The sequence below is a fragment of the Eschrichtius robustus genome, chromosome 5 (assembly GCF_028021215.1).
Source record: "Eschrichtius robustus isolate mEscRob2 chromosome 5, mEscRob2.pri, whole genome shotgun sequence".
Classification (NCBI taxonomy): Eukaryota; Metazoa; Chordata; class Mammalia; order Artiodactyla; family Eschrichtiidae; genus Eschrichtius; species Eschrichtius robustus.
Window position 1 is genome coordinate 61,656,894 of NC_090828.1, and position 15,862 is coordinate 61,672,755.

Genomic DNA, 15,862 nt, shown 5'->3' on the forward strand with positions numbered 1-15,862 from the left:
ATATACTGACAGGACACTATGTTTAAGGTATCACACTAGGCACTAAACATAATCCTTGTCATCAAGAAGCTCATATTCAAGAAGGGAGATATTGAAACAGAAATAGAATAAGGCAGTGTAGAAAACAAAGTGGTCAAGCTATGCACAGGATATTATCAAGCATCCAACCCAGGTAAGCAGAATTTCAGGAGCCTGAACTCTGCCTTGAAATGAGAATAAAGTGGCTAGAAAGAAGAGACAGCAAAATCAAAAGCACAGAAGTGTTGATCCATTTAGCATGTATATGCACAAACACGAGTAGCAGATAAAATTAAATTGAGAAGTAGAGTGTCCAGCCATGAGACTGGAGAGGTAGGCTGGGGTTACATCACAAGTGCTTTGTATGCCATGCTTTTTTAAAAATTGGAATTTAACACATTTTAGGTATCAAATTGGCACATGCATTTTAATTTTTCAAGAATTTTTATAAGTATCCTAACGATTTCTAATAGAAATGGTGTTATTACTGCATTTTACATATAAGAAAATCAATACAATTAAACATCTTGGTTGCAACCACTAAAACTAATGTGTACATTTTGGCATTAGCTCCAAAGGCTCCTTTGTTTAATATAAAACTTTTTTATGCTGTGTGTGTATGTATGTATGTGTGTGTGTATATATATATATATATATATATATATATATATACACACACACAAAAAAAAAAAACCCCATAGCTTTCTTGCTTTAGGAGACTATTCTCTTCATTATAATATCTAAATACAACATGCAAAAGAAACATTATCTCTCTTTGTGTTAAATACTAGGCAGCATTATTATCAGCTTCTGTAGTTTTTATTATTTGCTCAAATGCTAGTTTAAAGCTCAGTTTAATAGAAAGCTATGAATCATTTTCTGAATTCTTCAGTTTGCCTACATATATGTTTTTGGGTTATCTATTTTTCTGACAGGTGGGGAGGTAATGCACATATGCATCATTGAGGTAATATCACTTCAACAAAGTTGTCCAGCAAAAGGACTGAAAACTCCCCTGGATTTAGCAATTATTTATAAATATGTTGAAATAAGATCTGACTAAATGTTATAATCAGTAATCACACAAGGAGAATACCTGACAGGCATGCTTGATGTAGATGTTGAAGGCCATTTTGTACACACACATAAAGAATATGTATTATCAGTTCTTATATAAGAAGAATATCTACTAAATGTCTAGAATGTGAACTGTGCAGGGTTTGACTAGATAGAAAAGTTCAGCAAAAAAGAGATGTGACAGGTCCTGGTGGCTGAAGGATGTCCACTGCTGGGAGGTGAATAATCAAACCACAGACTTGCGGGAAACAGTCCCCATTTGTAAAAGAGGATGTCACTGGGCTGGGACAAACAGGAGCTCCCACATGTGATAGGTTAATGAGAAAATGGAAGGGAAGAATGCTCCTGCAAAAAGACAAAAAAAAAAAAAAAAAACTAGAACACGCTATACACCATGTTCCCTGGTGGCCATGACATCAAAGGAAATAGATAAATGGACCCAAGACTGTGTACGTCTTCAGTGTGGTGAAAGGTGACCTGTGACTCTCAAAGCCACTGGGTCCAACAGTGACTGATGGAGAAAGATTCTGGAAGAGAAGGGTGTGGAATAAGCTGAGTCTGCCTCATAAAAAGTTCATTTGATGTATCAAGAGGCTCCAGAAATAAACTAAACTAAATCAGCAATATAAAACAAAGATAGAACCCCCCTCCTCTGTGCACTCACTCTGGCACTCATCTCAATCACTGTACTTAACGGACTGCATCTTATTTCCCTACACATTTGCTTTCTTTTGAGAGTGTAAGCAACTTGTGGGAAGGGAATGTGTCCCCAGCCAAGTCTGGCACACAGTAGGCCCTCAATAATGTTTATTAAATGATAAATCAATGCCTAAGTCATTTTAAAAAAGAAAAAAAAGAAAAATTAACTCAAGGGGTAATTTTTTGTCTATTGTCTTGCCATATACCCTTTCTTTCTATTCTGCCATATATAACTTTAAAATATCCTTGAAAACTCAAAGTGTTTCAGTGTTTATACTGTGACCAACAGAGTTCTATCTGGTTCTGCTCTGGAAAGCCAAGAGCAACAAACCATGAAGAAGCAGAACCAACTACACATTCCACCAGTAATTTCAGAGGCAGCCTGAATACATTCCATCAACGATTCCCACTATGCAGCTTCAGAGATGTTTAAATGGGATCAAGGAGATGGTAAGGAAAAAAAACCTAATAAATCTTTGGTGCCCTGAGAATTTTCAAATGTTAATGTTTCAAATTCTGGGTAGCACATACAAGTGTTTGCTATATTCTTTGTACTCTCCTGCACTTTACGTTGTTTACAAATTATTAATACAAACAAATAAAAAAGTAATTCTTAGGAATGTGGACCTATTAGAGAAGTAGAGAATAAAGAATTTCTGATATAAATTTACTACTGAAGTCTGACCACCTTGATTTACCAAGGAATTGTCCTTTAGGGCACAAATATGGAAAACTCCTTTTTGTTTCTTCTTATTAGGTGTGATGATGTAGTGCCAAGGATGGCCTCCAATCTGAAAAGCATTCTCCAGGGAGGACACCTCAAAGAGCAGTGGTGGTGTATCTGCAGAGATGGGCAAAAGGAATGTATTAGCTTCTTTATTCTGGTAGCCTTGGAACATTCATTAACCGAACTCAACCTTTCTTTGCACGCATCATCTATGAACTTCCACTAATGAAAAATTACTATGTTCAAGGCAAGAAAATACAATCAGGAAAGAGGCTTATTGCTTATTTCTATAGCCTTAAGAAAAGAAAACGCTGGTAGGAAACAACTGTTAGGTTATGAGTCAACTTTCTAGACATCTGTTTTCAGGATATGTGTGACATGCAGCTGAACAGAGATAAAAAATGGGCTGAAGGTGCTTATGATGGCAGAAATGACAAAGTATATCTAACAAAAGCAGCTGCCATTTAATAAGCACCTGCTATCTACAAGGCTTAGTTAGATACTATTTCCAACTCTCCTAACAATCCAACAAGGTATTAGGTCTAATACTTCCTTCAAATGTGAGGAAGAGAACCTTCATATTCTAGACTAACAGGTTATACTTAGCAAACTTTACAAAAGAAGTGTTGTTTAAGATTTCCACTTCAGAAATAATGAAAAGTAACCACTTAGGATGGGTCCTGTTACAGTGGAAGCTTTATCAAAGGATAGCCACTACTACTAGTATAATCACTAGACAAGTTAATTTTAAGGTAGTTTAGATACATCCAGTCAGTCACTGTCTGTTGGAGACTGACAACACAAAAGAACTATCTGTTAGTGCTTCCTAGTCTTCTTCTTTGATGACAATTAATTTTATATAGAGCATAACAGACTTACTTTTGGAGACATGTATAAACGGAAGGTAGTGCTGCTTATGAAGTCCAGAATTCCTTTGGGGCAGCCCTTCTGAAATACCACATGGTCTGTTTGTGAAGGTGACTAATCAGAGTCCTTTGTTTATGCCTCTAACTTGAGAGTTTAATCTTTGGCTTATGAGGCCACCACTGTCAGTAAAGGGACTTGTCTTAGGGAGACCATTCACTCAAAAAATCACATGTTACATATAGAAGTGTGTGCCTTATTAGGTTTCTTCATAAGGGCAATTTACTACTTAAAGCTATACAAAGGAGAACAACAAATAATGAAAAGTGAGTTCACAAACTGACAATCTTGAGGAGAAAGAAGAGATAGGTATAAACATATCAAGTATATTTAAAGTACCTTTTTTGTAAAACCTTTTAAGAGAAGGGTAATATTCTTAATATATAAAGAAATCTTTTTTAAGTAATAAGAAAATTATGGACACCCCAATAGAAAAATGGGCAAAGGACATCAGTCGGTAAATTGTGAAAGATACATAAACATCATGTGTGATACTATGGTGGCTACCAAATGATGGTGGATGAGGAAAAGAAGAATTATAAAGAGAAAAAAATACAATTAGAGTTTGAATTTGGGGTTAAAAATTTAAGTAGGTATGTTGTAGAGAATATAAAATAGGAATTCAAAATAGAAAAAAAAATCAATGCAAAAAGATGTATTTAAAAAGAAATACTTTTCCCAGCAGTTGCTAAAAATCGCCCAAAAGCAGCAGCAGGACTCTGATCACCACAACCCTGGTGGGTCCCCATTAGCCCCAAGAGCCCAAATTTTGATCTCTAATACTATTCTCAATTGAAAGGGCCTAGGAGTTCTCAGAGAATGGCTGATTCCATGTCTTGTGATGAGGAAATTTTAGGATCATTAATAATTACAGGAGCAGTCTTATACTATTTATAATCACAGAAAATTAAAAACAACCTAAATGTCCATTGTAAACTGGTTAAATAAATTTACAGTTCATGCATATAATGGTACATAAGTCCAGATCTTAAAACCTTGAGGAGCTTAGCGTGTGCACACATATACACAGGACCACTCTTTGGCAAAGGTCATATAAGTACTGCATTCAAAAAGCATCAGAAGAAATATAATGAAAACTAAGTTTTCCTTCCATCTGTATCCCTCAAAGATAACTACTATTTATCAGTTTTCTGTGTGCCCTTCCAGATATTTCAAGCAATCCTAAAGGCATACACTCATATATCTATACTTTTAATATATGCATATGAATACTTAACACAAATGAGGTTTTTTATATACATGGTTTTGCACTCCTTTTTTTACTTACTAATATATATTGGAAACTTCTCTATACCAGTGCAAAAAGAATTCCTGTTTCTTTTTAACAATTAAGTTTATGACATAGGCAAACAATGAAAGAATACTAATGTCACCTATCAATGTATCAATATACATTGTTTCCAATCTTTTGCTGTTAGAAACAATGTTGTAACTGTACATTTGTCATTTTGTACACATGTGAATGTATCTGGGATAAATTCCTAAAAATGGAATTGCTCAAGGAATATATGCATTTAAAATTTTGAAACATACTGACAAATTGTCCTCCGCAAGGGACTCCAATAATAAATGAAAGTGCCTCTTCTATACTTTCACCAACCCTGTTACCTAACTTTTTGATATTTGAGAATCTGAAAAGAAGTATCTTATGATAGTGTTAACTTGCGCTTCTCTTATCAGTGACGTTGGTCTTTGTCCTCCCCAAATTAAAAGTCATTTATATTTCCTCTTCTTCTGAACAATATCCTTTGCTCATTTTGTTGTTGTTGTTGTTGTAGTCACTTCTTCTTACTGGTCCGTAGAACTCATATATAAGGAGAAAATTACCCCTTTACAGTGTATGTTGCAAATATTTCCCCTGTTTGTTGTTTGATTTTTGAGTTGGTATATGAGTGTGCTTTTGTTTTTTTTTTTACCTTGCAGCACTTTATTTTTATGTAGCCAAATTTATCAATCCCTTCTTTAATGGCTCTGCGTTTGTGTCAGAAAGCTCTTCTCAACTCTGAGATAAAAAGATTCTCTAAGTTTTCTTACAGAACTTTAAATCTTTGATCCATCTATTATTTCTTTTGATGTAAAGAGTAAGATAGAACTCCAACTTTGTTTTCATAAGATCATCTATTAAATAATCTAGATGGAAATTAATATTTGTAATACATTAACATTTAAAAGTGGGTTAGGCTACAGATATATGCAATAATATGCAATGAATCTCAAAAATAATATGGTGAGTGAAAGAAGCCAGACAAAAATGTACATATCATATGCTTCCATTTATAAGAAACTCTAGAAAACTAGAGTGAAAGAAAGCAGGTTCATTGGTTGCCTAAGGCTGGGGATGGGGAGGGAATTGACTGGAAAGGGCACAGGGGAACATTTTGGAGTGATGAAAAGATTTTAAATCTTGATTGTAGTAGTGGTTTCATGGATATAAACATTTGGCAAAACTCAAATTGTACAGTTAAAATGAGGGCATTTAAGTGCATGTAAATTATACTTCGAGTTGTTTTTTTAAATTATTTTATTTATTTATTTATTTATTTTTTATTTTTATTTTTTTATTTTAAAATTATTTTATTATTTCTTTTCTTTTTTCTGTTTTTGGCTGCACCGTGTGGCTTGCGGGAGTTTAGTTCCCTGACCAGGGATCAAACATGGGCCCCCAGCAGTGGAAGCACGGAGTCCTAACCACTGGACCACCAGGGAATTGCCATTATTTTATTTTATTTATTTATTTATTTATTTTTGATTTTTTTAAAAAAGCAAGTTATGAAGGAGTATTCACAGTATGATTCTTTTTTGGTTTCAGACATATACACAAGATTACCAAAAAAACACACTGAGGTGATAACAGTTAATTCCATGCAGGAGGACTATGAGTATTTTAAACTTTCGCTATTTTGTTTATCATTATTTCCTAATTCTTCTGTAATGAAAATGAACTGCTGCTGCATTTTAAAAAAACGTTATTTAAAGTTAAAAGGAATATTATTTTGTACAGACCTTAATGATCCTGAAAAACAAATCTGGAGAAATGAATAGGATTTCAGTCAATATAGTTTGAAAAAATACTCAAAGTTTCCAACATAGTATGCTACTTTTCTAAGCTAAATGTCCAACAATCGCTGTATTGTTTTACAATGGCATGTGATTTCACAGATATTTTCAAATGTTATTATTTTAAAGTTGATAAAAGTGAGGTCCAGAGAGGTTAAGTAATTTGCTCACTATCATAACCACCAGTTAGTAGTGGAATTTCACTCTTACTAGTAGCAGACCAACATTGTGATCTCAAATCTAGTCTTCTCTCTACAAACAGGGACCAAAATCACAGCACAATCAAAGGCTCTATGAGCTTTCTTTATCACCCTGTTCTTTGTTTTACTTGCTTATTATCTGTATTTCAATGAGAACGATGTACCATTTGGGGAAACTCTCTTCAAAATAATACATTGTAGTTACCACTGGAGCCTGTAGTTTTAAAATTCTTAATAGATTTCCTGCTAGCGTATTTGTATCAAATATAGGAGGTATTGCTGAGGCTGAGTTATCACAGAACTGCCTAATTCAGCTGGTCCAAGACATCTAAAACCCCGAGTAATTTTTAGAATATTTATTTTGAGTTTCTTGGATAATGGCTATACTGGACTCTGTTTTTATAGTCTGTCATTTACTAATAAAAAGAACATCTCCTTTCTCACAATTAAATCTTTCATTTGTTTCTTGATTTGTTGATGATGTAATGTTAAATAGTAATAATAGAAAAAAATTACTGTCTTATTTTGACCCATGTTAGAAAAACCTTTGGAGTTTCACCTAAATACGTGATGTTTATTGGTTAGAAGTAAAAGGAAATGTCCTCAATATGATAAAGAATGATTCTTTTTTTAAAAAATATTTATTTATTTACATTTATTTGGCTGCCCCAGGTCTTAATTGTGGCAGGCGGGCTCCTTAGTTGTGGCATGCAAACTCTTAGTTACAGCATGCATGTGGGATCTAGTTCCCTGACCAGGGATTGAACCTGGGCCCCCTGCATTGGGAGCTTGGAGTCTTAACCACTGTGCCACCAGGGAAGTCCCAAGAATGATTCTTAATGAACCAAGACTAAAGATAAACAAATATTAGGATAACAAACTATATTATCTTTTTAAATTTACTCATATGAGTTTTACATCTGTCTGCATTAAATAATTCTTGTATTGCTGAGATGAACTCTGGTCAGTCATGGTTTATCTAACACAGATTGCTCAATTTGAGTAGCAGTTCATTTCCTTTTAATAAACTGCTGAATTTGATAAGCTAATTACATATAGAACGTTTTTATTATATTTATAAAATTATATATAATTTTTTTTGTGCTTTGTTGATCTTTAAGTTGGGTAAATTTCACAGAATTGTAAAATTTTAAGCTATAAAGGAACTAAGATGGTATCATTTGCTGCAACTTATTATTCTGCAGATAAGGAAATCAAGACCAGAAAGGTAAAGTAACTTGCCAAAGGTAACAGATCTCTGGCTGAGCAAGGTCCAGCATCCCCAGGCCTTTATCTAACTGAATAACAGATTTTTGTGAACGCCTATTCAAAAGCAAAGAATACTCTGCATAGGAATAAAATGAATTAATTTATAATTAAATTATGCAAAAAACATTTGGATGATTACAATTAATAACTATTAATATGACCACTTAATTTTTAAGGTGAAGAAAGTACTATATAGTAGCCATACCTGTGATTTTAATATTACAAGGAATGCCAAAAGGAGCCTCTCCTACAGTTCCAGTAGTCCCACCCCATCTGCATGCACACCCTAAGTCAAGTTTCTGTTGCATGAACTAAAAATAAAACAAAACAAAACAAAAATGGTGGCTTTAGCACCTACTTATTTGCTGTCTGGAGAGAGAAAAAAATCAAATTCACATGTATATGACAGAGGAAATGTCTTTATTTATTCAAGGGCCTTTCTATTTACCTTCCCACCCCTCTTTTAAAGGTTACTTTGTCTTTCTCCATTTGTACAGTTTTGTAGAGTTGAAATCTACACAGTGCCTTACTTTAAAAACATCACATTAAAAAATTCATACCTAGTCCTACCAAGGGGGGGAAAGTGGCGGGGGGGTGGTGGTGTGATGAATTGGGAGATTGGGATTGACATGTATACACTAATATGTATTAAATGGATAACTAATAAGAACCTGCTGTATAAAAAATTAAATAAAATTCAAAAAAAAAATTCATACCTCAGTCCAAATCTCAAGTTAATTTCAATATGGCAAATGTCAGTTTTCTCTACCTGTTCAGTGATGGCTTGGAAGCTATAAAGTCTGACCAGTCCCGAGCTGTACATCACAATCAGTATTCCATGAGACAAGGTGGCATCTGTTACGCTCCCGAAAATCTGAGGGGAAAGGTAGATATCACCTGAGAAAAGACCAGAAGGCCAATCATCTGAGTTTCACAGTGGTTTGTGCATCTGTTTAATATTCAGGCCACCACTACAACACTGCTGCCTAACATTATAACTTAATTATAATTCAGAAACTGGAAGCTAAGGTGTTATTAGGGGAGAGTGGTAAGCCACTGGGGTCTCAAACTGAAGCACTAATGGGAGTGTAACACATACCCCTCAAAATGATGCAGCAGCATACATTTGCTTCACAGTTTTGTCAATATCTTTTAATAACAAATCCTTTTCCTCATGGACATAGGTGTAAACTGAGTCCATTTAATTCTACCATGCAGGATATACATGGCAGAATAAATACAGGGACCTATTCTTCATAAAATGTTATTTATGAAGGGACATTTTTTAGCTGGAGGTGAAAAGATTGGGTCTAAGAAAGTAATTCTAATAAAAAATAGCCAACTCGAGAATTTTATCATTACCTTTTTCTTTAAATATCTAATACTGTTAAAACCGAACATGTTAAAAACCAAATACATACAGAAACATTTAGCCTAGCTGACCTTGAGAAGCTTTGGCTCATTGTTCCCTTTCTGTCTCTGTCTCTGTTCTATGCACTGGATCCTGTCATGATGCTCCACAGAGCTCTAAAAAGAACTTGATTCTGTGCCTATTTTTAATATTTAACAAAAGCCAACTAACATAAACAAATATTCATAGCAATGAAAGAACAAGTACCCCCCGCTTGCAACTAGAGAAAGCCTGCGTGCAGCAACGAAGACCCAACGCAGCCAAAAACAAATAAATAAAAAAGAAAGAACAAGTAGAAATTAAGTGAAAATCTGTTTCTGTTTCTACTCAAGACAAATCATTTAGTAAAGATTTACTACCCCAACAAATAGCTTAAAGTACATTCTGAGCCTGGCCCCTAGGTAGTCTTATTATGCATGGTAAGTGAAAGATATACTTCAAATAACTGTAATCAAAATCAAATCCCTCAAATGATTATCTCGAACATGTAAGAATAAATAGAAACAATTTATGACTTTGCTAAGTGTTCATTCCTATTGTAGACTGTAATAAGTATACACAATTACTTAATCCACAAGCACAAAGAGAACAATTACATTTATGAGCTGTGTTTTTTGTCATCTCTTAAAAGGATAATCATGGTTTGCTTTGCTCTTGACTAGCCTATGACTTTTTATTCCCTGATCCTCATTCTCCACTTTGAAAGGAGGATTTGTTTAACTCAAATGTATTTTCAAATGATGAGTGCTATAATAAAGTAGCCACTCTTATTTTAAAATTTGGTTTAATCTCTGGAGTCAAATCTAAGTTCAAATTCCAGCTTCTACATTTACTACCTTTAGGATTTTGGTAGCTGCTTAACCTCCTAGTTAAATACTTTATATATTACACTATTATTATATGTTGTAAAATATTCAAAGTGCCTGATACAAAATGAACAATTAATAAATAATTAATTCTTTAGTCTTTATGCAGTTTAGTATATTATGCTTATATAAAATTTTTAAAATACATTCATCTTGTTTGCTTATAAGTATTAGTGGACCCTCAAGACGTGGGCTCAATAATGCTTCAGGTGCTTAATTAAAGACTAGTAGAATAGACCAATAAATAACTATTCACCCAAACTAAGTAACAATTTTTTTAAAGGAAACTAGCAAACTATTGATTCTTTTACTCAAAGGAAATATGTCCTTTCTTTCTTCCCAAATAACCACCCCACAAATCAAGAACAATGGCAACAACAATAAAACCCAACACTGAATGAGTTGAAGAACTTACATATTTAATTATAAGACTTGTTTATATACCATAAAACAAGTTTTAGATCTATACTTTGCAATTAAAATGAGGCACTTTGTTGCAGCTTTTTACCTTTCTTTATGATCATTTTTAACAAGCTTTGGAATATTCCCAATGAAAAAAAATATTTTACTCATTTCATAATTTTATAAAACAGTGGTTTGTTAATGATTGGTACTCAACACTATCCACTTGAGAAGCATAAAAACATGCAGAAAGGGACTTCCTTGGTGGCGCAGTGGTTAAGAATCCTCCTGCCAAGGCGGCGGACACAGGTTCGATCCTTGGTCTGGGAAGATCCCACATGCCATGAAGCAACTAAGCCCATGCACCACAGCTACTGAGCCTGTGCTCTAGAGCCCACACGCCACGACAACTGAGCCCACGTGCCACAACTACTGAAGCCCACGTGCCTAGACCCGTGCTCCACAACGAGAAGCCACCGCAATGAGAAGCCCACTCACTGCAATGAAGAGTAGCCCCCAACACAACTACAGAAAGCCCATGCGCAGCAACGAAGACCCAAAGCAGCCAAGAATAACTAACTAACTAACTAAATAAATAAACATGTAGAAAGATGAAGAGACTATTAGACTCTCTTCCCACATCAAATGTTCTCATGTATTTTGATATGAAATAAACTAAATCATCAAGCTTTGTACAGTCAAGGGAACATTTCCAATCCAAACACCTAATAAACAAATAATTAAAAATGATATTACATCTTATTGTCAAAAAATTAATATTACAATTAAATCAGAAATGAGTTCCTACCTTTTTGTTGATCTCCAGAATCCCTATGAGTGAAAAAGGTAGCACATGGAACACTGCAAGGTACAGCAAAACAGGCTGCTGAATGCCTGCCTAAAAGGAAAGACTAAAATCATAGGCAGCTCTCAAGAGTATTTTAAAACTGCTGTTTTGTGCTCGCTTCGGCAGCACATATACTAAAACTGCTGTTTTCCTAGTGGTTACCAGTGGGGAAAGGGAAGTGGGGGAGGGGCAATATAGGGGTAGGGGATTACGAGGTACAAACTATTATGTATAAGACAAACTACAAGGATATATTGTACAACATGGGGAATAAAGCCAATATTTTATAAGAACTATAAATGGAGTATAACCTTTACAAATCATGAATCACTATATTGTACATCTATAACATATAATATACTTATATTTATATAAATATAATATATACTTATATATATACTTATATATATAACACATAATATACTTATATATTATATTATAATATAATATATAACATATAATATATATAACTATACTTCTATAAAAAGATTTTTAATTAAAAAAATAAAAACACTGTTTTCATGAATTAAAAACATTCCTCTATCTATATTGCAAAGTTACTTAAACAGGAAGGCCTGCATGTTCAAAATATGTCCACTAAACCTTTAGCCCTTCAGATACTACAAACTGCATATACACACAAAAATCTATAGAAGTAAGCATTAACAGTAAACGTTTCTTAACAACAAAATATATTTTACAAAAACATACTTTATATACTGTATAACAAAATATATTTATCTACTATATAATGGATTATAATATAAATTAATATATTGTATTGTATTATTATACAACATAATTTATATTGTGAATTGGAATTCTAATAATCAAGGGTCTTATCAAAAGACACAGAGTTATCATGGTCATATCATTCAGCATTACAAAACAGTATTACACTGACATGAGAAAATGGAAATAGAAAAAAGTATCAACAATTAAAACTCGAGTGATTTCTCTGTTTGAAGAAGATAGCTCCTTTACTTTGAAGAATAAGGTTCAGATTTCTTTCCGTTATGGAATACAAAATAATCTGTGGTACTTCCCCAGAGTGGCTTGAAGGGAATTGCCTAAATTTGTGGTAAACAACTTTTATAGCATGCTTCAGAAATCAAAGATCATTAGTTATTTCATAACAAATTTTCAGACAAATTCCTCTGGAAAAAATTCTTTATTTTATTGAATGTTTAAAGATGTCTACCTGCTGGGCCAATGCTGAGCCTTTGTTCTGAGCTGACTTGACTGCAATGACTTCTTGAGGAGTGTCCCAGCTCAAGTATCTTTTAAAAGAATAAAAAGAAATATATTCATTTGGGTCAATTTCCTTCTACTTAAAATAAAAATATAATAGATATTTTATAAGTGAACAGTTTTTCAGTTACTTAAATTATAAAAGCAAAGCAGTTTATTTTAAAAACAAATAACTAAAAGAATTCCCTTAGATCCTTATATGCATTTATTCCTATTTTTAAATATATATATAATTTTAATCCTTCTAGAGTCTCAGTGAATAAAAATTATGTTTGATCTGTCAGTATTCAAAACTTAGAAAACAAAAAACCATTCCTGATTTAAAATGGAAGTTACAAAAAGCATTGAAAATGTTACATTCACATTTTGCATGCACATATTCATTCCAAAAATTTATATCTAATTTATAAAATTACTAGTTAAAAATTAACAGTTCTTAGATTATATTACGTAGGTAATTTAACTGTAACAGACCAGCCTTCAGAAAAATCTGCCATAAAATACATCCTACATATAAAATACTATTTGTAAAAAGTAAATTTTTTTAACAAAGGGTATCTGCCAACTACTAGAGGTTAGTTACTTATGAGGAATACAATGATAAATGATAAAGGGTCTCCATCCTCAGATCTTCAAAAGTAGTCATGAGGAGAGAAAAATAGAATAGGTTTTTAAACTGAGATCCATGTATACAATGGAAAACTTAAAAAAAAAAATCTTGAAATATCCTGGGCCACAAGTCTCAATTTTTCATAATAAAATTTTAAACAACAAATCACAGTTAATACCTGAATTTGCAATATGAAGCAAGATATATTTTCTCAAGGACTTTTCCTGTAGTTGCTGATATACGAAGTAGCCAATTATGAGCAGTCAGTGCTATGAGTGAGGATTTATAATCTGATGTATTGGGAAGCATTTCACCCTTAAAAAAAAATGAGGTATAAAACTGAAACTGCATGGTCATAAACAATCTGCAGTAATCCATATCCAAAGAAAACAGCTAAACACTTAAAGAAATAGTCAAGTAAGTAAATTAAAAAAGAACTATTAATGCACAAATAAAGAATTAAGACAAGGAAAGATTAAAATCATGAATAATTATTTTCATCATTAATTTATTAAGTGAGTTTGGTCACATAGAGTGCTTCAACAGTACCTGAAATAACTGATTACTTATTAAGTATTAATCATTAAGTATTCAACAAATGTTAGCCAATCATTATAATAACAACAGTAATAGGAGTACTACTGATGCTGCTGTGATAACAATAGCAACAATAACAGTTCTTAAAACCATGTATAATAGCATAAGTAATTAAGAGTCACCTGCTAGAATAGATGTTTCTTTATTCCAAGACTTGTTTTCCTTTTGATAGAAGTTAAAAAGGCAAAAGAGCAAATTATCCCATTAGTCACTGTGGCTCTACTCTAACCTCAAATGAAAAGCTAAAATCCAGAATCAAGGCAGCCAAAGAAGAAAAGAGTCAGACCTAATTTTAAAGAGAACCTATCTCCAATGAATTACCCCCAACAAAGGGAGAGGATAGCTGCTTTGGTGTACCTGCCACGGAGGAGTTGCCATAAGGTAGAAGACTAAAGCAGAAAGAGAAAGAGAAGCCAAGGGTTCTACTTTGATTTATAAAATAAAAAGGATGTTCTAAGAGGAAAGTTAAGAATAAGGAAGTTGAAATTACTCTTACATTGCTTGGGCTCAAGAGTGAATAGAAAAGAATGTAAACGTAGTTATTTTATTTATACTCCTAAGATTTGTCTCCCCTTTCAAATGTTAGGGAAAGAAACAAGGTTTTTTTGTTTGTTTCTTGGGGGTGTGTGTGTGTGTGTTTAAGCTTATTAGCTACTGAAGTCTTACACTAAAATCACAGGCAATGATGTAAATATTTTTATTCTTTGGTGTCTTACATAAGTATCACCTCATGGAGTTTTAAAAGTTTTTAAAATGTACCATTTATACCTTGCCTACTTAAAAAAAAAAAGGATTAAGTAGCATACTAATAGGTTCAAGCTATTTTCCTAAACTAAAAGTTGTATTTCACACATTATCTCAGAGAAGAAGGGTGCTAGTTTAAATGTAGTTTCACATCAGTATGTTAATACAATATGCTTTTTAGTTTTTCTTAGTGGAAAATCTTGCTCCACTTCAAATAAGAATAAAATGTTTAAAGAGAATTGAGATTAGGAATTCGGTTACTAGAAACTTTATTTTTGCAGGATTGTTCTAAATTTTTGGTGTTCTGCACTGGTGTCTTCAAAATTTTTCTCAGTTAGGAAATCTGTCATCCTCTTCCCCTCACCAATGAGACTGGATTAAAAGGCTTTAGATGTAGGGACACAATAGTTATTTTTAACTTTCAATAGGGAGTTGGGGAAGAGAACGTAGATTTAAAGCTTCCTGATTTTTAAAAAGGAGACTTCTATGAAAAGAAAGCAACCGTCCAGGGAAAAAGAAAGCAGCAGCTCTAGAAAACTACAATTTTATGTAAAAACAAGTGTTTAAAAAAAAAAAAAAGGAATTTTAATAATAAATGCAAAGCATAGTCTCTTAACCTTTAATCATTATTTTTGGTCACATATTCTATTTTTCCTAAAAAACAAACAGCCAGATTCAGAGACCTGATTAGTTTGTTGTAGTACTTTTTTTCTTTTATTTTTTATTTTTTTATTTTTTGGCCACACCACGCATCATGCGGGATCTTAGTTCCCTGACCAGGGGTCGAACCTGTGCCCCCTGCAGTAGAAGCGAGGAGTCTTAACCACTGGACCACCAGGGAAGCCCCTGTGGCAGTACTTTTTTTTTTTTTTTTAACATCTTTATTGGAGTATAATTGCTTTACAATGGTGTGTTAGTTGCTGCTGTATAACCAAGTGAATCAGCTATACGTATACATATATCCCCATATCTCCTCCCTCTTGCTTCTCCCTCCCACCCTCCCTATCCCACCCCTATAGGTGGACACAAAGCACTGAGCTGATCTCCCTGTGCTATGCGGCTGCTTCCCACTAGCGATCTATTTTACATTTGGTAGTGTATATATGTCCATGCCACTCTCTCACTTCGTCCAGCTTACCCTT

General features: G+C 33.4%; 1 protein-coding gene across 1 annotated transcript in view; it reads right to left on the reverse strand.

Annotated features, from left to right (window-relative positions):
- DCAF17 (DDB1 and CUL4 associated factor 17) overlaps positions 1 to 15,862 on the reverse strand; it is a 32,118-nt gene that overhangs the window by 8,555 nt on the left and 7,701 nt on the right. The window contains exons 4-9 of the mRNA XM_068543921.1: positions 13,558 to 13,694; positions 12,720 to 12,798; positions 11,480 to 11,569; positions 8,762 to 8,866; positions 8,198 to 8,303; positions 2,493 to 2,635 (exon numbers count right to left, since the gene is read on the reverse strand). Coding sequence (XP_068400022.1) covers positions 2,493 to 2,635; positions 8,198 to 8,303; positions 8,762 to 8,866; positions 11,480 to 11,569; positions 12,720 to 12,798; positions 13,558 to 13,694 — 660 coding nt within the window. The remainder of the gene's footprint in view (positions 1 to 2,492; positions 2,636 to 8,197; positions 8,304 to 8,761; positions 8,867 to 11,479; positions 11,570 to 12,719; positions 12,799 to 13,557; positions 13,695 to 15,862) is intronic.